General features: G+C 49.2%; 1 protein-coding gene across 1 annotated transcript; it reads right to left on the minus strand.

Moving 5' to 3' along the window:
* Positions 1 to 1193: 1193 nt before the first annotated feature.
* On the minus strand, positions 1194 to 26320 carry TUBG1 (tubulin gamma 1). The gene is made up of 11 exons (XM_083407859.1): positions 26225 to 26320; positions 23593 to 23705; positions 21578 to 21745; positions 20193 to 20261; positions 14161 to 14240; positions 12131 to 12257; positions 11036 to 11122; positions 9346 to 9495; positions 5365 to 5517; positions 3714 to 3875; positions 1194 to 1804 (listed from the first exon to the last, which is right to left on the minus strand). Exons 1-11 carry the CDS (start codon positions 26271 to 26273, stop codon positions 1607 to 1609), a joined length of 1356 nt encoding a protein of 451 aa, XP_083263985.1. The 5' UTR covers positions 26274 to 26320; the 3' UTR covers positions 1194 to 1606.
* Positions 26321 to 26322: the final 2 nt, after the last annotated feature.

Below are 26322 nucleotides of genomic sequence, written 5' to 3' on the forward strand. Positions count from 1 at the left end.
AAACGGCGTTTCCGTGCGCTGCTCTGGTTCGCCAGAAGCGGCTTAGTCATGCTGGCCACATGACCCGGAAGCTGTACGCCGGCTCCCTTAGCCAGTAAAGCGAGATGAGCGCCACAACCCCAGTCGGCCATGGCTGGACCTAATGGTCAGAGGTCCCTTTACCTCCCATATCCACTGCTCGTGCCCTATGTACCAAGAAAACAGAGTCCCACCAAAAGCTTCTGAATCCATCCAGCAGCACTTAATAGTTAAATTCCACCTCTTGCCACCAAAAGTCCACTGTAATCCATTTGTGGATTTCTTCTTTGCACCAATCTTCCCCCTTTTTAGAGAGAGCTGCCCATTCTACATAAACAAAACCAAGTCTTTGTTGTTTAATCAAACACTCCCATTTGTGGGATGGGCGAAACACCACCCATTTCTGGGACATTTTTTCGGGGGGCGGATGGGTCACCCATGAGCCACTTGCTATGAAAATGGCAGAGGCTGGAGTGCAGCAAGATGGCGAGAAAGAATAAAGAGCTTGATGTATCGCTCCCTCGCGTGTCAGGAAGTGTCAGCAGCTGAAAAGGTTAATCTGGCAATTTATTGGTTTTTAAAGAGGGCAAAATACGAGGCATCAATTCTTGCCCATCATGACAAATCCATTTGTGGGCTCCTGTTTCTCCTGCAGTGGTTGGGCTGTGCAGAGCAGAGCAGAGGGAGACAACCTGGAGCCTCATTTGGCGGCGGCAGGGCCAATCTCACCCCAGTTCCCACGCAGCCCCTGCCAAGCCACCCTTACACCAGTGCATCCCTCAACAGGTTGAGCCACGCTAATGCAGTTTTCTCAAGATGCAAGAGCTTTTAGAAGAATTCATGGTAGGAAATAGGAGGAGAATCCTATTGTGTTGTTTGGAGCAAAAGAAAACAAATACCATTGCTACCCAAAAGAAAAGGGGATAAAGGGTTCTTTTGTTCAGCAGCTTTAAAAGCAAAGAATATGTCTTTTTCATCCCTGCTACTGGTCTCCATGGTCCTGTCCCTTTATCAGCATGAACCTCCCTGTTAAAAAAAGGTAGCCGGATGCTATGATAGAGGTTCTGCCTGTTAGTCTGGTATCTGGTACCCGTGTCCTCTCTTACGTGTAGCTACGGCGCAGTTTCTTTCAGCTGCTGTGGGACGGTAACACAAAATACACAGAAACACAGATGCCTAGTTAACTTCAAAACGTTGCATCTCTTTGGTGCTTATTTCCGCCTGCGATCGAATAAGTTTCAATAAAACACACGTGCGACAGGAAAACCGCTTAGCAGAGGAAAAAAGCTTCTTAGGGACACGGAAAGGAACAAACAAGAAAAGGAGCTATCCTAATGCTGCTAACCAGACTCGCTCCTTGGGAAAATGCCAAGGAGACAGCCTGGTTCTTTTAAGGCAACGGGGGTGCAGTCAGGCCCAGGAATGGGAGCATTGGGCTGCAGCTTGACAAGGGATGGATATTATAACAGGAGAGCCAAAAACAACACAAAGAATCCCTTCCCCTGTTTAGGGACCCTCACAGCCCCAGCCCTGGGTCACAGGAGGTGAAGGACGGCATCTTTGTCACTTCCGGAAGGATGCCCATGCCTCACTGCTCTTGTGTGCCCCAGGAGATGTAGTCGGGCCGCGTGGCGGCGTGGTATTCGTCTATCAGCTCCTGGACAACCTTCCGGGAGTCGTCGAGCTCGTCAAAGTTCTCCTTGAAGATGTCCTCCTTGCGGAACTGCTCCAGGAAGGCTTCGCGTTTGCGCAGCTTGTCGTACTGCTGGCAGGTGCGTTCAAAGAGCTGGGTAAAAGAAGAAGAGTCTGGATTTGATATTCCGCTTTATCGCCTAAGGAGGGACGCGGGTGGCGCTGTGGGTTAAACCACAGAGCCTAGGGCATGCCGATCAGAAGGTCGGTGGTTCAAATCCCCGCGATGGGGTGAGCTCCTGTTGCTTGGACCCTGCTCCTGCCAACCTAGCAGTTTGAAAGCACACCAGTGCAAGTAGATAAATAGGTACCGCTCCGGCGGGAAGGTAAACGGCATTTCCGTGTGCTGCTCTGGTTCGCCAGAAGCGGAATAGTCATGCTGGCCACATGACCCAGAAGCTGTACGCTCCCTCGGCCAAGAAGCTGTATTGGCTCCCTCGGCCAATAAAGCGAGATGAGCGCCGCAACCCCAGAGTCGGCCACGACTGGACCTAATGATCAGGGGTCCCTTTACCTTTAAGGAGTCTCAAAGCGGCTAACAATCTCCTTTCCCTTTCTCCCCCACAACAAACACTCTGAGGTGAGTGAGGCTGAGAGACTTCAGAGAAGTGTGACTGGCCCAAGGTCACCCAGCAGCTGCAGGTGGAGGAGTGGGGAAGCGAACCCGGTTCGCCAGATTACGAGTCCACTGCTCCTAACCACTATACCACACAGCTCAGAAAGCCACAGGGGGGCAGGGCGCTGTAGATTTTGCATCAAGGTGGAGCCAAGCTGAAATAAATCAGCGACTTAAAAAAACCAACAACTACGGTATGTTTTGTGCAGTAGGGTTACTAATAGTTCCAATGGCTCCTGCTGCTCAGAATGCAACTAGGCCTCTCAGCACTTGAAAGAGCTCTGCTGCACAATGTATTGCAGATTTAGTTGCAGCGGGGAAGGATTTTTTTCACTGCTGCCATCTCTGGCTGCATCTAGAGCTTCCGAACCAGCTGTCAACAGGGGCTGGGGATCTCTTGAGATGGTCTACCTATGGAGGCTTTTAAATCCTAATAGAATCATCATCATCATCATCATACCCCACCCATTTGGTTGAGTTGTCCCAGCCACTCTTGGCGTCTTCCGACACACATACAAAAACTTAATAAAACATCAAACATTTAAAACTTCCCTAAAGATGTCTTCTAAAAGTCAGATAGTTGTTTATTTCCTTGACATCTGATGGGGGGGGGCATTCCACAGGGAGGGCGCCACCACCGAGAAGGCCCTCTGCCTGGTTCCCTGTAACCTCACTTCTTGCAGTGACGGAACCGCCAGAAGGCCCTCGGAGCTGGACCTCAGTGTCTGGGCAGAATGATGGAGGTGGAGACGCTCCTTCAGGTCTAGTGGGCTGAGGCCGTTTAGGGTTTCAAAGGTCAGCACCAACACTTTGAATTGTGCTCGGAAACGTACTGGGAGCCAATGAAGGTCTTTCAGGACCGGTGTTATATGGTCTCGGCGGCTGCTCCCAGTCACCAGTCTAGCTGCCGCATTCTGGATTAGTTGTAGTTCCCGGGTCACCTTCAAAGGTAGCCCCACGTAGAGCGCATTGCAGTATTCCGAGAGGGAGATAACCAGAGCATGCACCATAGTTCTCCCATAGTTCTGCCCATTGCTCCATACAGTCACAGCAACACCCTCTTCCAAACAACCCAGAACCACCCACCCTTTACTAGAAGCCTCTTACAGGACTTTCTTTTCTCTCCTACATTTACTTTCAGAGAGCTATCATCTTACGGCCCTTGCTTTTCTTATATATATCTCAACAAACATGAAACTTGAGCACGAAAAGCCTTAAGGGAAACTGAATCCAGTTTACAAGCGGTTCCTGGACTGTGATCAGCGTTAGCTACTAGTCAGGAGAGTAGATGGAAGTAACAGGCATGCTGCCAGGGCAATATTTAGTAGGCCTGAAAACGCCAATCCCCTTAGTAAATGACCGCATCCGTGCTTGCACCCAGACTCACCGACGAAATGTTGGTATGGTTGGCCATCATCAGACCGCTGACCCGGTGTGCTGACGGCAAGTACGGAGACTTCCTAGAAAGCGCTACTTGGATGCTGGCTGGGCCCCAGGGAATGAAATTGGCCAGCTTCCTCTCTCGGATCCGCTGCAGGCTCTTGTGGACCTGTAAGGAAGGCAGATTATTTTCAAGGGTGCAAACCGAGGGACCTGTATAGAATTCTAGAGTTGGAAGGGACCACGAGGGTCATCTAGTCTGACCCCCTCCAATGCAGCAATTTTTCACCCAGTGCGGAACTCGAACCCACAACCTTGAGATGAAGCGTGCCGTGCTCTACCAACCGAGCTATCCTGACTGCTTCCTCTTTGGATCATAGAAAGGGTTGGAAGGGACCCTGACGATCGCCTAGTCCAGGGTTTCCCAAACTTAGGTCTCCAGCTGTTTTTGGACTACAATTCCCATCATCCCTACCCATGCTAGCAAGGGATGATGGGAGTTGTAGTCCAGAAGCAGCTGGAGACCCACGTTCGGGAAACCCCTGATCCAGTCCAACCCCCTGTAATATGGAAATAAGCAGCTGCCCCATACTGGGATCAAACCTGCGACCTTGGCATTCTCAGCACCATGCTTGAACCAACTGAGCTATCCAGGCTAGGAAGACTGTGGACGCTTTATATTTTGAGTAGTGGAGGACCTCTGCAGCATTCCACAGGCACCGCAGAGGTGTCTGGAGGATGGATGGCGTCTAACAGATTGAGGTTGAATCCTGACAAGACAGAAGTACTGTTTTTGGGGGGACGGGGTGGGCAGGTGTGGGGGCTTCTTTGGTCCTGAATGGGGTAACTGTGCCCCTGAAGGACCAGGTGAGCAGCCTGGGAGTCATTTTAGACTCACAGCTGCCCATGGAGGCGCAGGACAATTCTGTGTCCAGGGCAGCTGTCTACCAGCTCCATCTGGCCCGCAGATTGGTGCATGCTCTAGTTATCACCCGCTTGGACTACTGCAATGCGCTCTACGTGGGGCTACCTTTGAAGGTGATCCAGAAACTGCAGCTAATCCAGAATGAGGCAGCTAGACTGGTGACTGGGAACAGCCACCGAGGCCACATAACACTGGTCCTGAAAGAGCTACACTGGCTCCCAGTACGTCTCCAAGCACAATTCAAAGTGTTGGTGCTGACCTTTAAAGCCCTAAACAGCCTCGTCCCAGTATACCTGAAGGAGTGTCTCCACCCCCTTCCTTCAGCCCGGACACTAAGGTCCAGCTCCAAGGGCTTTCTGGTGGTTCCCTCCATGAGAGAAGGGAGCTTACAGGAAACCAGGCGGAGGGCCTTCTCGGTAGTGGCGCCCGCCCTGTGGAACGCCCTCCTGTCAGATGTCAAGGAAGTAAACAACTATCTGATTTTTAGAAGACATCTGAAGGCAGCCCTGTTTAGTGAAGTTTAATGTTTTTAATATTTTGTTGGAAGCCGCCCAAAGTGGCTGGGGAAACCCAGCCAGATGGGCAGGGTTATTTTTTTATTTATGAATCAAATGTGGGTATGCGGTTCTCAGATTGCTTTCCTTGACACTGCCCATCATGAGCAGTGACCCCCCTGGTGCAGGTTCTTCCATACAGTCCCTCTCCTATGGCTGATCTCTCTCTAGCCACTGACCTGGGTGGGGTCCACTTCCCCCTGGATGATGTTAAGGATGGCGATGTAGCAATGGTTCGTCTGCCGGTCACGCCCCATGGACACCATGACGTTTTTGGGCTGCAGCAGCCGCCGCATCACGTCAAGGACGGTGGTTTTGCGGACACTGGCCACCTGCGGGGGGGGGGGGGAGGAGAGGTCAGTATAGGCCAGTATTGGTAGAGAGGTCAGTATTGGTAGGAAAAATGAAATGTTCATGCCGCACACAGAGAGTGGATCATCACAGCTGGGAAGAATTATCCATTTCAGGAAGTGTCTTCACTAAGAGGCTATCCTGAGACATTACAGAAGAATCACCCCTAGGTTCCAAGACCATTCGGAAGGAAAATGTTTCAGCCTCCCAGCTTTAGTTAACACGCCTCATACAACACCTCTTTTAATAATAATAATAATAATGATGATGATTTTTATTTATATCCCGCCCTCCCCAGCCGAAGCCGGGCTCAGGGTGGCTAACAACAACAAAATAATACAACATTCTAAAATCATTTCATTAATATTAATTCAACTCAAATTGATGCCAACTATTAGACTAAAGTTCAGTGAAGATTGCCAAAGGAGGGAGTCAGGCTGTGCCCTGGCCAAAGGCCTGGTGGAACAGCTATGCCTTGCAGGCCCTGTGGAAAGATGTCAAGTCCCGCAGGGCCCTAGTCTCTTGTGACAGAGCGTTCCACCAGATTGGAGCCACAGCCGAAAAAGCCTGGTTCTAGTTGAGGCCAGCCTAATCTCTCTGTGGCCTGGGACCTTCAGGATGTTCTTGTTTGAAGACCGTAAGTTCCTCTGCGGGACATACCAGGAGAGGCGGTCCCGTAGGTACGAGGGTCCTAGGCCGTATAGGGCTTTAAAGGTTAAAACAGCACCTTAAACCTGATCCTGTACTCCACCGGGAGCCAGTGCAGCTGGTATAGCACCGGGTGACTGTGATCTTGCAGCGAGGACCCCGTAAGGAGTCTCGCCGCGGCATTCTGCACCCGCTGGAGTTTCTGGGTCAGTCTCAAGGGCAGCCCCACGCAGAGCGAGTTTTTCTGATATTTGGGGGAGCAGATTCACCTTCTTGGGCCACCCTGGCTTCCCTTAAGTGACAGAGATAGAAACAGAAAGACCAGCTGCCAGGTCAAACCCTGTATCCACAGATCAAGGTTAAGAAAATAGGGAGTGAGAGAGCTCTCTCACACACTGAAGGCGTCACACCCACACCATGCATTGGATACCCTTTTCTGAACCGCCAGCCTCTGCGATCTGCCCTTCTGCATCTTCTCCTGCTGCTTGCGAGGGAAGAGGTGAAAAGGGGAGAAAACATCTGTATTTAGCAGGGTGGGAGTGCTGCCAAAGGGGTCAGCCTCAGGTATTACCCTTCCTTTTCGTTTCTGCGCACCTGCAGGCAGCGGTTTTCTTTTTTTATATATAATATTTTATTAAGATTTTCACATAAGAAAAAAATAAAATACAAAAATAATAAAGAAAAACAATTAAAAAACAATTCAATTTTCATGATATATCTTGCCTTTGCTTACTTCCCGGACCTCCCCACACCTCCTCTCTTTGTATTCCAGTTCAATTATTTATTCAGCAAATCCTTTCCCACTGCCTTATCCTTATCCGAATCTTAATATGTTATGCCCTTAGCTTTTCATCTGTTAACATTCCATTTCTCCCTATTCCTTCATACTGTTGTTACTAAAAACCCCTTAATCTCAGTCCAACATCATTCTAACATTCATTAATTTTGTAATATTTCTGTAAGTAGTCTTTAAATTTCTTCCAATCTTCCTCCACCAACTCTTCTCCCTGGTTTCGGATTCTGCCAGTCATTTCCGCCAATTCCATATAGTCCATCACCTTCATCTGCCATTCTTCCAAGGTGGGTAGTTCTTGTGTCTTCCAATACTTCGCGATGAGTATTCTTGCTGCTGTTGTAGCGTACATAAAGAAAGTTCTATCCTTCTTTAACACCAATTGGCCAACCATGCCCAGGGGTCGGCCTCAGGTATTACCCTTCCTTTTCGTTTCTGCGCACCTGCAGGCAGCGGTTTTCTCTGGGGAGGACACAGGGGGACACATACCCCTAAACATTTTGTGATCTAACGGGAGAAGAAACTAAAAATTTCCCCAAAAAAATATTAGTTTCTTCTGTAGCACGTGAATCGTCAGTTCTGTTGCCACCTCCGATGGCGGCCTCATTCCCTGTCACGGTGTTTCCTGAGTCTCAGACGGAAGCGAGCATTTAATGTGTGAAGTAGGAGTCGGAATCTAGAACAGCGATGGGTCAGTTTCGGGAAGATATTTGTGCACAAAACCTCATGCCAATGTGGAGGTTACTGGGAGCTGACAGCTGTGTAATAGGAGATGTAATGGTTCTAGGGGTTGCTCGTGCGTAAATCGGCGCCACACCTGGGTGGGTTGCCTGAGTGAACCCTTTCTGTCTGGACAGCCACTCGCCCGTGGCTGTCTCAATCGCTGGCAGAATCCGTCAGTGGGCATTTCTTGAACTTCTTCCAGCATAAAAGTTCTTTGACGCCTAGTCTCCGCCTACTCTCCCTGCGCGGAAGCCTTCTGCGCAAGGAGGGTGTGGGCATCGGAGGACCCGTGCTCTCCCCGCTGGTCCCCGGCGAGGAGTCTTGGAGCCACCTCGCCGATTCCCCCATCTGCCCCCCTCCTCCACTGGTGCTACGCTGATTTTCTTCCCCAGAAGATGTGCTGCTTCTCTCCCTCCCGGGACGCTCTCCGGAATCCCTCTGGAGCCCTCCCTCTCCTTCTGGCTCCGATGGCAGTTCCCTGACAGGAGGCAATGCATGTTCTTTGTGCTTTTGTCCATTTACTGTATTTACCGTATTTTTCGCTCCATAAGACGCACCTAGTTTTTAGAGGGGGAATGCAAGAAAAAAAATTCTTTAAAGGAAGCGCTGAGCAGAGCGTGTATGCATCCCAGGCTCTGCTCAGCTCTCCCTTTCATGAGCCACGAGGTGATGGGCTGCCCTTCTCCCTCCTTGTTCTGGCTTTTGGATAGCCCCGCGAAGCCTCCACAGGGCATGGGGATGAAGGCTCCCTCTAGCTGTTCTGGCTTCTGGGATAGCTGCGCAGCCTGCATTCGCTCCATAAGATGCACACACATTTCCCCTTACTATTTAGGAGGGGGAAAGTGTGTCTTATAGAGCGAAAAATACGGTATGTCCCCCGATTTGAACTAGAAAATGGTGATTTTCTTGAGTCAAAATGAATCATAGAATCATAGAGTTGGAAGAGACCACAAGGGCCATCGAGTCCAACCCCCTGCCAAGCAGGAAACACCATCAGAGCACTCCGGACATATGGTTGTCAAGCCTCTGCTTAAAGACCTCCAAAGAAGGAGACTCCACCACACTCCTTGGCGGCAAATTCCACTGTCAAACAGCTCTTACTGTCAGGAAGTTCTTCCTAATGTTTAGGTGGAATCTTCTTTCTTGTAGTTTGGATCCATTGCTCCGTGTCCGCTTCTCTGGAGCAGCAGAAAACAATCTTTCTCCCTCCTCTATGTGACATCCTTTTATATATTTGAACATGGCTATCACATCACCCCTTAACCTCCTCTTCTCCAGGCTAAACATGCCCACCTCCCTTAGCCGTTCCTCATAAGGCATCATTTCCAGGCCTTTGACCATTTTGGTTGCCCTCCTCTGGACACGTTCCAGTTTGTCAAATGAAAGTACCCCTAAGCATTGTTTTAGAAAAAAAGCACTGCCCGCAGGCCTCTAACACCATTATAATCATTGCAACCATAGACTGGACACATTCTGACTGCACAGTTCCTAGGATGTGCAATGGCTGGGCGTTAAAACAGGAGGGCAGGAGACTGAAGGCGGTCTCTTCTCAGACCCTTTGAGGGTGCAGAGGGGGGCCAAGAGCCAGTAATGGAACAAGCATGAGAACTCCCATGCTTAGGAGCAGAGGCAGGAAAGCACTTACAGCCTGGTCTGTGGTGAGAGGAGTGTAGCCCGTGATCAGGAAGTGCAATCTGGGAGTGGGAATCAGAGAGGCGATCAGCCCGATCAAGTCATTGTTCATGTAGCCCGGGTAGCGCAACGTGGTGGTGCTGGCAGACATGATGGTGGAGACCTAGCCAAGGAAGCAAAACCAAAACCGTAAGCCAGGGCAAGACTTTTTGCCAACACCAAAAGGAGAACACATTCCTACCTTGGATCCTGAACGCTTTGGTACTCGGACGTTTTGGTTCCTGAACGCCGCAAACCTGGACGTGGGTGTTCCGGTTTGCGGACGTTCTTTGGAACCCGAAGGCCGGAGGAGGAACAGAAGGGTCTCCTTCTGTTCCTAATCCAGCTTCGCTGAAAGGGCGCTGCGCAGTTCTCTCCTTCACAGGAGAGGCGCTGTACAGAGAGGGAGAACTGCGCAGCGCCCCTTCAGCGGCGCGCCTGTCATGTGAAGCCAGAGGAGGAACAGAAAGGACTTCTGTTCCTTCTCCAGCTTCGCTGAAGGGGCCTGTCCTGGCTTCTGCCTTAGCCGTGTGCAGCCTCTTCGGGCAGGGGAAGGCTTGGCACGGTTATCCCAGAAGCCAGAACAGCCACACGGTATCCCAGAAGCCAGATCCCTCTTGCTGTTCTGGCTTCTGGGACTCAGAATAATTTTTTCTTGTTTTCCTCCTCCCAAAACTAGGTGCGCCTTATGGTCTGGTGCGTCTTATGGAGCGAAAAATACGGTACTTCCAAGTTTAGAAAATAAATGGAACCAAAACGTAGTCGTTAGCCTTCCCTGGGATGCAAATGTTGGGCTTGGAGATATGAGAACCAGGTTAAGTCTTCTACAGGGCTCTCATCTCTGGAATAAGGCTATTAATCTTGCAGGATGTAATAGCACTCTTCAATTAACTACACACAACCCAACACAAGCCACTAAAAAGACCCAAATACTCAAACTTGCAAAGAACATGAGAAAAAACAATAGCTAGCAAACCAGATATGCTCAACGCTGAAATCTGAAAAAGAGGAGTTTGCTTATTTCTAGCGAGTGAATAAAGGTAAAGGTACCCCTGCCCGTACGGGCCAGTCGTGTCCGACTCTGGGGTTGCATGCTCATCTCGCTTAAGAGGCCGGGAGCCAGCACTGTCCGAAGACACTTCCGGGTCACGTGGCCAGCGTGACAAGCTGCATCTGGCGAGCCAGAGCCGCACACGGAAACGCCGTTTACCTTCCCGCTATAAAGCGGTACCTATTTATCTACTTGCACTTAGGGGTGCTTTCGAACTGCTAGGTGGGCAGGAGCAGGGACCGAACGACGGGAGCTCACCCCGCCGCGGGAATTCAAACCGCCGACCATGCGATCGGCAAGTCCTAGGCACTGAGGTTTTACCCACAGCGAGTGAATAGGGTGAGGCAAAAATGTCATTTGGGTCAAGTTCACTAGAAGCCCACACTTTTATTTGCCTGAAAACATTATGTGCAACTTTTCATAAGCACATTTTTCTTTAAAGTGGCATACAGTTACCATTTTAAAAAGCGCCTACAGAACCAAAGGTATAGTAAACAACAGATTTAAATGCCCCGTCCTATATTTTGACATCACCTTAAACCCCAACCTTCCTTCTTCAGGGGCTTGGGGGTGGGGACAACATCTTCTTCTCCCATCATCCCTGCTTACTCACCAGCTGGTTAATTTGGGAAAAGGTGGGATTCTGGATATGCAGTCTGTCAGTCGCAATGCGGTTCAGGGCTGTGTTGTCTAGAACCACCTATCAAAGGGGAGGCAGGGGTTAAGAAGCAAAGGATGAGTACATGCGGAGAGGGAGGGCATCCCTCTGCCCGCTTAATAACAATAATAATAATTTATTTTTTATACCCCCGCCCATCTGGTTGGGCTTCCCCAGCCACTCTGGGCGGCTTCCAACCAAATATTAAAATACAGTAATACATCAAACATTAAAAGCTTCCCTAAACAGGGCTGCCTTCAGGTGCTTCTAAAAGTCTGATAGTTGTTGTTCTCTTTGACATCTGGTGGAAGGGCATTCCACAGGGCAGGTGGCACCACCGAGAAGGCCCGCTGCTTGGTTCCCTGTAGCTTGGCTTCTCGCAGTGAGGGAACCACCAGAAGGCCCTCAGCGCTGGACCTCAGTGTCCAGGTAGAACGATGGGAGTGGAGACGCTCCTTCAGATGTAATGGACAACACAATGTTCCAATTCCACCCCACATCCCCATTTGTTTCTTGACTGCTCTCAGCTGAATTCTCAGCCACATTACAGGGTTAACCGACATGGAGGTACTAGGGAACAACGTATAAAACAACAACGGAAGCTCAGGAAACACCCAGAAGCTCCCTGACTCTGACTGTGTTGCCGTACGACCAGCGAAACCTTAAAAAAATACCAACCAACTCTACGGAAATTGTTCCCGTGGTCCATCTCTCCATAAACATTGGTACCTTGGTTGTCAAACGGCTTGGCTCCCTAACAAATCGGGTCCTGAACGCAGCAAACCCGGAAGTGAGTGTTCCGGTTTGCGAACGCTTTTCGGAAGCTGAACATCCGACGCAGCTTCCGATTGACTGGTTTTCAAACCATTTCGGGAGTCGAACGGATTCCTGGAACGGATTAAATTCGAGAACCAAGGTACCACTGTTTTTAAGAATAGGGTGTTATGCTTCTCAGCTCTACTATTGAGACCTGGGGGGAGGCAAGAGAAGGAAGGAAGGGAGTTTTGCTTTCCCCACCCCCCATGGCACCCCCAATTTTGCACCCCTTACCACACAGTCGGCATTCTGTGTCAGCCGCTTGAGGGTCAGGAGAGAGTTATATGGCTGAACAACCACATCGCTCATCTCATCTTGGTTGGGAAAGACCGAGTATGTCTGCACCAGCTTCTTGGGGTACCTGCGAGGAGGGAGAGGGCCGCTTCAGTAAAGACAAACATCCTGTATCTCTTTGTGCTTTTGCAGGACTCGTTTCGGTGGCCACGGCGCCAGGGTGTGCAGGACGACCCGGGAACCATTTTAGGAGATTAGATGTGCTACTGGGCTGAGGCCTAGTCAGATGTTGGGGTGATGAGCATCGCGGGGTATCTTACTGACTCCTGCCAGAGTCCATTAACAATTTATACTTTATTCTTGGCTTCTTCCCCTGCCAGATAAATTTAGATACATATTTCTGCCATTCCTTGAAGTGTCCTGCGCCGCTGATTATGGGTATCGATTGGAACAAAGAGAACATTCTTGGCAATACATTCATTTTTATGACTATCCTCCCCCACAGAGATAAATTCAACCTTCCCCATACCTCCAAATTTTTCTTTATTTCTTTCCAGGTATTTGTATAGTTATCCTTAAAGATATTTATATTCTTAGCTGTCAACCACACTCCTAAGTATTTCACGTTCTCCTCTGTTATCAATTCTGTAATTTGTTGTAGGTCTTTTTTATATTGTTCTGCCACATTTTGCACCAACATTTTCATTTTAATTTTTTTTTTAACTTGAAACCCGCTACCTATCCAAACTCACAAATCTTATCCAAGACCCGTGGTATACCAACCATCAGGTCTTCCACAGTAATCACAAGGTCACCTGCATGCTGTACTTCCCACTGAGAGGTAGAGGAAGACTTAATGGAGTGGGACAAACATGTCGTTTTTCAAGTACAGTGGTACCTCGGGTTAAGAACTTAATTCGTTCCGGAGGTCCGTTCTTAACCTGAAACTGTTCTTAACCTGAAGCACCACTTTAGCTAATGGGGCCTCCTGCTGCTGCCGCGCCGCTGGAGCACGATTTCTGTTCTCATCCTGAAGCAAAGTTATTAACCCAAGGTACTATTTCTGGGTTAGCGAAGTCTGTAACCTGAAGCGTATGTAACCTGAAGCGTATGTAACCCGAGGTACCACTGTATTTTACTTTTAAAAGACAACTGAAGGAGGCCCTGTTTAGGGAAGTTTTTGATGTCTGATGCTGTATTGTTTTTAATATTGCTTGTTAGCCGCCCTGAGCCCGGCCTTGGCTGGGGAGGGCGGGGGATAAATAAAAATTATTATTATTACAGTGGTACCTCAGGTTAAGTACTTAATTCGTTCCGGAGGTCCATTCTTAACCTGAAGCACCACTTTAGCTAATGGGGCCACCTGCTGCTGCCGGAGCACGATTTCTGTTCTCATCCTGAAACAAAGTTCTTAACCCGAGGTACTATTTCTGGGTTAGCTGAGTCTGTAACCTGAAGCGTATGTAACCTGAAGTGTATGTAACCCAAGGTGCCACTGTACTACAATTGTGTGGGGAAATCACAGTCCACATATTTTGCAAAAACCGAGAAGATGCCACTTTCAAACATAATGAAAAATAACCACAACCAAGGAGTGTTTACTTGGGGCACTATTTCCGAGGCCATAGGGCAAGAGTAAAGTAAAGGCTGCGATGTACCTGCACCGTCACAAACGGCTCCGTTCCCTTCCTCTCAATTTCTGAAAATCTTGCAAGGATAATGGCTCGCAAATCGCTACGTGTCAATGCCAAAGAGATGCGGTTTGCTTTAGCGAAAGCTCAAGAACATTCCTGGCAGGCTGATCTCAGCCTCTTCCCCCCGTTTCAAGTCACAACTTCACCAGCTCCAAGGCTTGCCCAAGCTGGTGTCTGGGTGGGGCAGGCCTGACTCTGAGTCAGCCGGGCCTCTTACTCATCCGCTGGGCTGCTGGCTCTCCAAAGTAGCCTGCCTGGCTGCATCGCCTACCGCTCCCCGAGTGGTGTGTGCATATGGGTCCATGCATGTGTGGGGTTTTTTGTGCCACTGCTCACCTGTCATTTAATCTCTCCAGGAGGTAAGAGCCCAGACCAGAGCCTGTCCCACCGGCGATGGAATGGCACAGGACAAAACCCTGGAGGAAAGAACGAAGTGCAACAAAAAATATGTCAATGCACATTACAACCATCAGGCCAAAGGCTGTGGCTAAGGACAATCGAAGCCACTGTCTGTACTCCACAAGGGACGCAGGTGGTGCTGTGGTCTAAACCACTGAGCCTCTTGGGCTTGCTGATCGGAAGGTCGATGGTTCGAATCCCTGTGACGGGGTGAGCTCCCGTTGCTCGGTCCCTGCTCCTGCCCACCTAGCAGTTCGAAAGCACATCAAAGTGCAAGTAGATAAATAGGTACTGCTCTGGCGGGAAGGCAAATGGCGTTTCCGTGCGCTCTGGTTTCCGTCACAGTGTCCCGTTGCGCCAGAAGAAGTTTAGTCCTGCTGGCCACATGATCCGGAAAGCTGTCTGTGGACAAACACCGGCTCCCTCGGTCTGAAAGCAAGATGAGTGCCACAACCCCAAAGTCACCTTTGACTGGACGTAACCATCCAGGAGTCCTTTATCTTTACCTGTACTCAACAGGTGAAGGATGGTTGAACTAGCCCCTTTTTTAAAAAAAACTGCCACGCTGTGTTCATTGAGTTTCCATGAAAATTCAGACAACGCTGCTGCCCAATTGCTTTCTGCATTACCGTCTTGTAACCTTTTCAGTCCTGATTGGTGCCATTTTAAAAAATAAAATAAAAAACAAATCTGAAACGGTGGACCGTATGGAAGGATTCCTTTGTTTTTTAGCTGCAACCTTATTCCTTGCCCTCACCGCTTTTATTTTATTGTAAAACCTTCCCCTGCGTTTGTTTGTATGGGATTTCCTGCTTTTATTCGTTTTTAATTCCAACTGATCTGTCCACTGCGTCGATGTTGACCTTAGGATTATTTTTAGCGGAGATCAATTGTTTCGATATTGTATGGATAAACGGCTACTTTGGGGTTTGTTAGTTTTTTTGTTAACCTTTTGCATACTTTGTATTTCTACAAGCCGGCTTGAGTCTTCTCGAGATAGACGACAGATAAATTTAAGAACAACACAACATCTGCAGCTCAAACACCCCAGGAGATTTGCCGCACCCCTGTCCCCTAACCCAAATTGTAACATGTTCCTCAATGTTGCCTGAAAAAACAGAGTGGATTACATAAATCTGTTGGGGAGTCAAGAGAAGAAAAGGACCTTGAAACCTGTTTTCAATTCAGAATGCAGACTTATAACTTACAGGTTAGTAGAAAAACAAAGAATTTATTTATGTACGCTACAACAGTGGCAAGAGTCTTGTTAGCACAAGGATGAAAGAATGAGGAAATCCCAACGAAAGAACAGTGGCAAGAAAAAAATGATGAGTTATGCAGAATTGGCTAAATTGACATACAAACTGCGAGAGAAGGACAACAGTGACTTTAAGGAAGAATGGGAACTTTTTACAAATTATCTAAAAAGACACCAAAATGAACTGGACTCCTTGGCAGGTTTTGACTTCCGGAATGGATTAAGTTTGAGAACCAAGGTACCACTGAATATGGAGAGAAAGAGAGAGGGAGGGAGAGATGGAAAGAGAGAGACAGTATCAACTTCCCCATATTAGAGAGAGAGAGAGAGAGAGAGAGAGAATTAACTTTCCCTTAATTCCAGAAATTTACTGAGCCTAATTGAGCTGCTTTAAAACAACAACAACAACTTTTCTTCCTTTAATCTACAAGGCAATGCATGTGTGCCTAGTGGAATCTCATACAAGCAGAAAACACTAGCTTGTTTTTGGACAGCCCTGTGTCAAGACACCTGATCACTCAAGCTTGGCATGAGAGGGAATAGCAACAGTTTCTATCTTCCTAAGGGACGCGGGTGGCGCTGTGGGTTAAAGCCTCAGCGCCTAGGACTTGCCGATCATCAGGTCGGCGGTTCGAATCCCCGCGGCGGGGTGCGCTCCCGTTGCTCGGTCCCAGCGCCTGCCAACCTAGCAGTTCGAAAGCATCCTTGGGTGCAAGTAGATAAATAGGGACCGCTTACTAGCGGGAAGGTAAACGGCGTTTCCGTGTGCTGCGCTGGCTCGCCAGATGCAGCTTGTCACGCTGGCCACGTGACCCGGAAGTGTCTGCGGACAGCGCTGGCTCTCGGCCTTTAGAGTGAGATGAGCGCAGGGGTACCTTTACCTTTTAAGGGATTCAAAGCAGTATACCTGGAGGATTTCCAAAAGGACAAGTCCCAGGCAGAAGCTAACCAGGCCACGGATTGGACCCTGATAGCTAAAGGAAGTAACAAGGTGTCGCATTGAAAAGAACTGCCATCCTTGACTGCGAAGCAGAAAAGCGTCTCTCTCGTTTTACTAGTGTCAGTGGCACGCAAGCAGCCGGAGACAGACAAATCCCCAAGGTGTAAGTCTGTACCTAGAAGCAGCAGCCGAGCAAAAGTCTGAACTCCTCTGGAGGGAGGAGCCCAGAGAGAGCGGCTGCTGCTGAGGTCTGCCAGGCTGACTGCCAACAAGGTCATGCCTCGTTGCAGCTGCCAGCGGAAAAGCAAGAGTAACCTAGTGGATTAAAATGAAAGGGATCTGGGGAAGTTAAAAAGAATTTTTGTAAAAGTGTTTCTCCCTACGAGCAAGAGTGACACACAGCTGTTTGCGAGAGCTGGTGCAGCCTTGTATACAAGGCCAGAAACATCACCAACCGTAGTTTTACCAGTCTGCTGTTTTTACCTTCTACCAAGCAGGCTCTGTCCCTCCTAAGGCAGCTCTACGTGGGGCTTCCTTTGAAGGTGACCTGGAAACTACAACTAATCCAGAATGTGGCAGCTAGACTGGTGACTGGGAGTGACTGCCGAGACCACATAACACCGGTCCTGAAAGAGCTACGTTGGCTCCCGGTACGTTTCCGAGCACAATTCAAAGTGTTGGTGCTGACCTTTAGAGCTCTAAATGGCTTCAGCCCAATGTACCTGAAGGAGCGTCTCCACTCGCATCATTCAGCCTGGACACTGAGGTCCAACTCCAAGGGCCTTCTGGAGGTCCCCTCACTGTGAGAAGTGAAGTCATAGGGAACCAGGCAGAGGGCCTTCTTGGTGGTGGTGCCTTCCCCGTGGAACACCCTCCCATCAGATGTTAAGGAAATAAACAACTATCTGACTTTTAGAAGACATCTGAAGGCAGCCCTGTTTAGGGAAGTTTTTAATGTTTGATCTTTTACCGTGTTTTTTATATTCTATTGTGAACTGCCCAGAGTGGCTGGGGAAACCCAGCCAGATGGGCAGGGTACAAATAAATTATATATATTATTATTATTATTATTATTATTATTATTATTATTACTACTACTATTATTATTTCAGCGCTGGCTGTGGTAGTCAAAGGGGTGGACTGAGGTCTAGCCAGATGCTAGGAGCTCATCTGCAGGTTTTTCTTAATACAGTGGATGCTCAGGTTGCAAATGTGATCCGTGCAGTACGCACATTCGCAACTCGCAGCGTCCGCAACCTGCAGCAGTGCATCTGCGCACATGCGGGTTGCGATTCGGCACTTCTGCCCATGTGCAAAGCGCGATTTAGCGCTTCTGCGCATGCGTGGCCGCCGAAACCCGGAAGTAACCCGTTCTGGTACTTCCAGGTTTTGGCAGTCCGTAACCCGAAAAACACAACCCGAAGCGGCTGTAACCCAAGGTATGCCTGTAGTTCAGTTGTCAGTGAGAGGGTTTTTAATGCTTTACTTTTCACCGTTTCCCACATTTGAACAGCTTCGTCTATTCCCAAGCTGCTACTTGCCCAATGGGGTAAGGCACACATAAACCTGAACGGTATCTTTACGTCCTCCCCCAAAGTGCAAACTATTAGCTGGGGGTGAGCTGCAATTTACCGTATTTTTTGCCCCATAGGACGCACCGGCCCATAGGACGCACCATGTTTTTCGGGGGGGAAATAAAGAAAAAAAATTTATTTCCCCCCCCAGGCGCTTGTGGGGCCGGGAGTGGGGAGAAGCGCTCTTCTCCCCGCAGCCCGCCTTCAGACCAGGTCCGGGGACAGCGGGAAGATGCGCTGCGCCTCCCAGCTGTCCCCGGAGCTTGCGGGGCAGGCAGCGGGGAGAAGCGCTCTTCTCCCCGCCGCCCGCCTTCAGTTCAGGTCCGGGGACAGGGGGAAGATGCGCTCCGCCTCCACGCTGTCCCCCGATCTTGTGGGGCTGGCGCTGCGGCTCTCCTGAAGCCTGCATTCGCCCCATAGGACGCACACACATTTCCCCTTCATTTTTGGAGGGGGAAAAGTGTGTTGTATAGGGCGAAAAATACGGTAGATAAGGAAAAATTGGCGGGGGGTGTTTGGCGTTTGCCTCCTAGGTGGGTCATAAGAAAAGGGTTAAAATGGGTGTGATGTGATTGGCCAGTGAGAATGCAAGGGGGGAGTAAAAGTTAGAGTGGGAGGTTTTGAAAGTCAGTTGAGGCTTGGGTGTTGAGGTTTGTCAGTTGGGAGTTGAGGCTTGGGTGTTGGAGAAGGAAGAGGGTGGATTAGTAGTGGGTTGGAAGAGTTGTATTGTGAGAGAGTGAGAGGAATTGTTAGGTGGAGTCAGACAGATAGTTGGAATAACCAGTATGGAGTTGTTAGGAACCAAGATTAAGAAACTGACAAGAGAAAAATAAACTGAAACCATACGCTTGTTCCTGCATTTACAAATAAACTTGATTATTTGTTAATGTTAACAACTGTCTGGACTCCGTTGTCCCCGTGAGAAACAGGGTGGTGGCAGAGAAGAAAGCAATCACAATGGTGGCACAGGGTCAATAGACCGTCAAACGTCCGGGGGCCCTGTGTGATCGCCACAGGGTGTTAAAACATATTTTCCTTGAGCCACTCCTTCAATTGGCCACCTACCTCTGTAGCTCCTTTGAGCTAAACAAAGGAGGGGGGAAGAATGCGAGAGTCAGTCACAAATCTCTGCCACAAACCTGACTAGGTGATCTTCTTTGAGCAGTTATCTCCACCACTCAGCCTAACGTGGGTCGCATGGTTGTTGCGAGAATAAAAAAAAGGGGATAGTGAAGAAAGCCACAACCACATATCTCAGCTTGTGCTCTTTGGAAGAAAGGCAGAATTTAAACAAAAAACAACAATGCAATTATTTAGTGATGTGGATTAAAAGACAGCCAAATTTAGCCTGCCTGTACGTGAGTAGAAGTTTGTTTTTGAAGAGCAAAACACACGGGGTGGAGGTGGAGAACCATTGAGCTATTTTGGAACAAGCATGCAGGAAAAGGCCTCAAAGAGGGACAAAAGCAGTACAGTGGTGCCTCGCAAGATGAAATTAATTCGTTCCGTGAGTTTTTTCGTAGAGCGAGTTTTTTCGTCTTGCGAAGCACCACGGCGGGGAGGGGTGGGGAGAAGCAGAGCAGCTGCCGCAGCCGGTCCTTGGACTCACCCGCGCCTTGTGGCCACCGCGCGACGTGGCTGCTGGAGGGCGGCGGGGCTCAGGAGCGCGACTCTGGCTGCAACGCTGGCTGCTGGCGGCAACGGCTCTCTGAGGGGAGCGCGGAGGGCGGTGGGCAGCGGCGCGAGGCAGCTGGAATGTCGGAAGGTCGGCTGGAAGGTGGGAGGGAGCCGGAGGAGCCGTCAGCAGGAAGGTGGGAGGGAGCCGGAGGAGCGGGGAAGCGAGCGTGCGTGCGTGCAGTGACCGTCGCCATGACAGGAGAGGCAGGGCTGTTTCGTCTAGCGAAGCAAGCCCTTAGAAAAATCCGTCTTGCGAAGCACCTCAGAAAACGAAAAACCCTTTCGTCTAGCGGGTTTTTCGTCTTCCGAGGCATTCGTCTTGCGGGGTACCACTGTATATCCCTGCTAAAGATTCGGAACAAAGGGACTGGAATCCATCTGGAAAGAAACAGCTGCTTCCAACAGAAAAGTCTAGGAAAACAGTCCAGCCTCCCTGGAACAGCAAAATGCCAGCCCTAGCTGTGTTTTGGACAGTCCTGAAGCCATTCCTTCCCTCCTTGCTTCTTAAGGTTTCTCTTACCTCTAAGCTGTCACTGCCGTCAGCTTCTCTGTCGATAATGTCAAATATATCTTCATGGATCTTTTCTCCCTGAGGAAAGAATCGCAAAACCAAGCCAAATATTTATCCTCCATTTGACTTTTTAAGCCGATAGAAAATTAGAAAACTATGAAACTAAACCCTACTGCTGGTTATATCTTCCATTCAAGCAGTTAAAACCTATGAGACATGTTGCTATTTTGAAGGGGGTATCTTTGCCCCTCTTCAAAAGGAACCAAGGCTGTTTCCATACCTGAGCCAGCAATAACCAGGTATGGAAACAGCAAAAATTGCCTACAATAGAAGAATGGCAGTACAAGGTTATGGAGTACGCAGAAATAGCCAAATTAACAGAAAAAATTTGACATCAGGGGGATGAAACATATCAAAAAGAATGGGGGGAAATCATGTTATATAGAGAGAAGATGATGTGAAATAGGGAAACCAGTAGAATTAAAAGAATATCTCATAACGGGAAAATACAAGAAATTTACTGGATAATAATATCAAAATGAATTAAAAATGTATATTAGGATTATTACTGAACAATATTTGTAAATGAATATAGACAGACGGCAAAAATTTGTATATATAGAAAGATTTACTGTTTTTTTCGCCCCATAGGACACACCGGCCCATAGGACGCACCAAGTTTTTTGGGGGGGAAATAAAGGAAAAAAAATTATTCCCCCCCCCCAGGCGCTTGTGGGGCCGGCAGCGGGGAGAAGCGCTCTTCTCCCTGCCGCCCGCCTGCAGACCAGGTCAGGGGACAACGGGAAGACGCGCTGCGCCTCCCAGCTGTCCCCGGAGCTTGCGGGGCTGGCGGCGGGGAGAAGCACGCGTCTCCCCGCCGTCAGCCTCCAAACCATATCGGGAGACAGCGGGATGGCGGCGTTCCGCCTCCCCGCTGTCCCCCGACCTTGTGGGGCTGGCGCTGTGGCTCTCCTGAAGCCTGGAGAGCGAGAGGGGTTGGTGTACACCGACGCCTCTCACTCTCCAGGCTTCAGCGAAAGCCTGCATTCGCCCCATAGGACACACACACATTTCCCCTTCATTTTTGGAGGGGGAAAAGTGCGTCCTATAGGGTGAAAAATACGGTATTTGTTTACGGACATTTAATGGAAAAAATGAAGAAGAACAATCTTGTGGAAAATGGACAAAGACAATGCAAAAAGTCAAAGAGGACACAAAAAAGCCAGAAGAAGGAAGGAGGGAAGTCAGCTCGGGAGAGCAAGAACAAATGTGAAATATAATGTATGTGTATGTACAGTATGTAACTAAAAATTCAATAAAGATCATCTGAAACGAAACAAAAGAAAACAAAAGGAACCAAGGCTTCTCAGCCCCCAGTTCCGTGACCTTCTCACCTGTGAAAAGCCACTGGCCCAGTTATTCCCGGCCCCGCCGCCATGCTCAGACAGGTATATGTTTTCTGGGTTGTACAGGTTGGCATATGGAGAGTTCAGGATGGAATGGATCACTCGTGGCTCCAGGTCTAGGAGGACAGCTCGCGGGATATAGTGTTCATCGTCTGCCTGTTAACAGGAAACGCAAGCACCTTGAACCAAAAGGACAACAGCACCAAAAAAAGCACTCTGCCCCTTCCAGGAATTTTCTGCCGGCAGACCTGTAATCTTAAAATGAGTGCCACACATAGATAGTGAGAATAGCCACAAGAGGGCATAGTGGGTGCGCCTTACCAGTTGCTGTTATTTTGTCTTTTTTATACAAATGGTTTCATATTTCAACAAAATAAATGTACAGTGGTACCTCGGGTTAAGAACTGGAGGTCCGTTCTTAACCTGATAATTCTATCCTACTTATTCAGGCTTTACGTATTTTGTTCGTTCCCTTGTTCTATTTCACATTAATTTCTCTTGGTAATTGTTTCTGTATGGTATAAAGGTAAAGGTAAAGGTAAAGGTAAAGGGACCCCTGACCATTAGGTCCAGTCGTGACTGACTCTGGGGTTGCGGCGCTCATCTCACTTTATTGGCCGAGGGAGCCGGCATACAGCTTCTGGGTCATGTGGCCAGCATGACTAAGTCGCTTCTGGTGAACCAGAGCAGCGCACAGAAATGCCGTTTACCTTCCCGCCACAGCAGTACCTATTTATCTACTTGCACTTTGACGTGCTTTAGAACTGCTAGGTGGGCAGGAGCTAGGACTGAGCAACGGGAGCTCACCCCGTTGCGGGGATTCGAACTGCCGACCTTCTGATCAGCAAGTCCTAGGCTCTGTGGTACCACTTTAGCTAATGGGGCCTCCCGCTGCCGCCACGCAATTTCTGTTCTCATCCTGAAGCAAAGTTCTTAACCCAAGGTAATATTTCTGGGTTACCGGAGTCTGTAACCTGAAGCGTCTGTAACCCGAGGTACCACTGTATTCAAACATATGCAATGTACAGGCATAATAACCACTTGGTTTATCTGCCTAGATATTATACGGCCTCGGCTCAGTATACCTGAGGGAGCATCTCTACCCCCATCGCTCAGCCCAGCCACTGAGGTTCAGCTTTGAGGGCCTTCTGGTGGTTCCCTCATTGCAAGAAGTGAGGCTACAGGGAACCAGGCAGAGGGCCTTCTCGGTAGTGGCGCCCGCCCTATGGAGTAGCCTGCCATCAGATGCCAAGGAAATAAACAACTGACTTTTAGAAGACATCTGAAGGCAGCCCTGTATAGGGAAGTTTTTAATGTTTGATGTCTTACTGTGTTCTAATGGAAGCCGCCCAGAGTGGCTGGGGCAACCCAATAAGAGGGGAGGTATATGAATAAATTCACCCGGGACGCGGGTGGCGCTGTGGGTTAAAGCCTCAGTGCCTAGGGCTTGCCGATCGAAAGGTCGGCGGTTCGAATCCCCGTGGCGGGGTGCGCTCCCGCTGTTCGGTCCCAGCGCCTGCCAACCTAGCAGTTTGAAAGCACTCTCGGGTGCAAGTAGATAAATAGGGACCGCTTACTAGCGGGAAGGTAAACGGCGTCCCGTGTGCGGCTCTGGCTCGCCAGAGCAGCGATGTCATGCTGGCCACGTGACCCGGAAGTGTCTTCGGACAGCGCTGGCCCTTGGCCTCTTTGAGTGAGATGGGCGCACAACCCTAGAGTCTGTCAAGACTGGCCCGTACGGGCAGGGGTACCTTTACCTTTACCTTTATATGAATAAATTATTATTATTATTATTATTATTATTATTATTACTACTACTACTACTACTACTACTACAGTACTAGCTATTCTGCCTGCTTGCTATGACACTTATCCTTTCACATTACTCTTGGTTGCTATGTCCAGTTCCCACTGGTAGTAGCACATTTTGTTCACTGCAGAATCAGAGGGAGGCTACCTCCCCTCAGAATCCACAAAGCAGAGGGAACAGAAGCCTATTGTACCTGGTAGAAGAAGACATCTTTTCGGTCCGTGCCTTCGGTGGCAAACTCCTCCACAATGCCCTCGGGGCTGATGCCATGCTCTGCGCAGAGCTGCTTCCAGAATTCAAAGCCAACTGCAACAGGAACGAAAGCATAAAGGTGATAATAATAACAACAACAACAACAACAACAACAACAACAATTTATTTATACCCTGCCTTGCCATCAAGTACAAAGGAAGGTAAAGACATCACCCTACTACTAAGGGGTGTTACCGGAAAAATCCGAGGGCTCCCTTGGACAAAAAGTAAAGACACCAACCAGAGTAAATTGGAGCAAATCAGCAGCCTGTAGGCTTGGCCTTTATTGAACTGTTGCAGCAGGGTGTTCCCCTCACTCGCAGGAGAGAGGAAAGACCCAGAACAATGGTGTGCAAGACCTTATAAAAACTTTTGAAATTCCCATCCTGTAGGTCAAGCCCACCCCCAGAAACATCATGCATACATTACAGAAAGGAGGGGTTGAGGGAGGAGTTGTGGTGGTAACCTGAATGTCCTGTCACCTGGCTGGTTCCCCCTTTCCCTCTCCCCATGAGTACTTTCCAGGTGACAGAGGGGAGTTTGCAGTTTCCTGCCCTCTGAGGGAAGATCTGATCATTGTCCTTTGTTCCAGTCTGTGCTGAATCCACTCCCATATGCAAGTTCTTTGTGATCTTGATTGTCTTCTGTCTGGGATCATCAGGGTTGACATAGCAACTGGGCAGGGCTTCTGTGGATGTGCTGGGATGGTGAAGGGGTTATGGCACCCTGTATCAAACCTTCCCCATTTTGTAGTCTTTCCTTCATGGAGTAAAATAAAAGTGGAACAGTGCAAATCCGATGTATGGTTGATTTTCTATGAATTTATAACAGAAGTGTAGCGTATGTAGTGTGTGAGTGTGAGTGTGTGTGAAGTTTGTACAAACTGAATGATGGGGGGGGGGGTTCCTGCTACAGGGGGAAATAATGCGTGCGCAGTGGCAGCTGCATTCCCTGCCCCACAGAATTTTGACGATACAATACTAGCCCATGAAAATAAGCCCATGAAGTTACCAACTTGCTTTAAAAAACCCAAAAACTAGCCTGCATGGGGAGGGGGGCTGCAGAGGAGAAAGAGTGAGTTGCATACCTTTATAAATTTAATAAAGAAAGAAATATGCATTGTCTTTGGTGCAAAAATGGTCCTCAGACAGGAGGCAAGAAGCCTGAGGTATTCATCACAGTGCCAGTCCGCCCCCCCCCCCCAATTAATTCCACAGGGACTAGAGGCCTTGGCAACACAAAAGAGTCAGAGACTCAGCCCCTGCGATGTTTTTTACCGGCTCTCCTTTCCTCCATTCCCAGCCCCACTACATTCTCCCTTCTAATGAAATGGCAGGTGCCATGCTGTTTATTTCCTTGTAATTATTGGTGTGGCTTTAATAGATTTGTACATATAGGTTTAATTCGAGCAATACTTTATTTTAATGATTTGTGTTTCCTCTTCCCCGTCCCCCCACCCCTACGGCTGCTCTGTGTTCAGGCTGTTCTTGATTTTATCTGTAAGCCGCCTCGAGTCCCTGTTCAGGAGGAAAGACGTGGTTTTAAATAAATATACGGTACAGCAGGAGACCCTTAATCTCAGGGGTCGTGAGTTTGAGCCCCATGTCAGGCAAAAGTGTACCTGAAGGGGCGTCTCCACCCCCATTGTTCAGCCTGGACACTGAGGTCCAGCTCCGAGGGCCTTCGGGCGGTTCCCTCCCTGCAAAAAGCGAAGCTACAGGGAACCAGGCAGAGGGCCTTCTCAGTAGTGGCACCCGCCCTGTGAAATGCCCTCCCACCAGATGTCAAGGAAATAAGCAACTATCTGAATTTTAGAACACATCTGAAGGCAGCCCTGTTTAGGGAAGTTTTTAATGTCTGATGTTTTATTGTATTTTTAATATTTTGTTGGAAGCCGCCCAGAGTGGCTGGGGAAATCCAGCCAGATGGGTGGGGTAAAGGTAAAGGGACCCCTGACCATTAGGTTCAGCCGTGACCGACTCTGGGGTTGTGGCGCTCATCTCGCTTTATTGGCCAAGGGAGCCGGCGTACAGCTTCCAGGTCATGTGGCCAGCATGACTAAGCCGCTTCTGGCGACCCAGAGCAGCACAAGGAAATGCCGTTTACCTTCCCGCCATAGCGGTACCTATTTATCTACTTGCACTTTGACGTGCTTTCGAACTGCTAGGTTGGCAGGAGCTGGGACCGAGCAATGGGAGCTCACCCAATCACGGGGTGCGGGGATTCGAACCACCGATCTTCTGATCGGCAAGAGCTAGGCTCTGTGGTTTGACCCACAGTGCCACCCGCGTCCCGATGGGTGGGGTATAAAGAAATAAATAACAATAGCAATTATTATTATTATTATTATTATTATTATTCCTGCATTGCAGAGGGGCTGGACTAGACGGCCCTTGGCCAACCTTCCAAATCTTCAACTCAAGCGCCTAGTCCTCAACACTTTTCCGGCCCCGCCCCAACAGAACGCGGCCAACGCCAGGCCCCGCCCCTCTGGAACCTTCGCTGTCCCCACGCCTCCCTCCCCCGCCCTGCGCGCTTTTCCATAGACCTCCCCTCTCGCATCCCGGCCTTACTTTGGTTGCCGCATTGTCCCAGCTGCAGAGTGATGATCTCCCGCGGCATGGCGGCTCCGGCCCCAGGCCCCTGCTCCTCCCGGGCCTGAGACGCGTCC

The sequence above is a fragment of the Podarcis tiliguerta genome, assembly GCF_965153285.1.
Source record: "Podarcis tiliguerta genome assembly, chromosome: 13".
Classification (NCBI taxonomy): Eukaryota; Metazoa; Chordata; class Lepidosauria; order Squamata; family Lacertidae; genus Podarcis; species Podarcis tiliguerta.

Excerpts from the sequence above, each read along its gene's own strand:
- TUBG1 (XM_083407859.1), bottom strand. The coding sequence starts at position 26,273 with ATGCCGCGGGAGATCATCACTCTGCAGCTGGGACAATGCGGCAACCAA. Across the intron at positions 11,123-12,130 it reads CACAGAATGCCGACTGTGTG|GTGGTTCTAGACAACACAGC; the intron begins GTAAGGGGTGCA and ends CCCCTTTGATAG. Across the intron at positions 5,518-9,345 it reads CTCTCACCACAGACCAGGCT|GTGGCCAGTGTCCGCAAAAC; the intron begins GTAAGTGCTTTC and ends CCCCCCCCGCAG.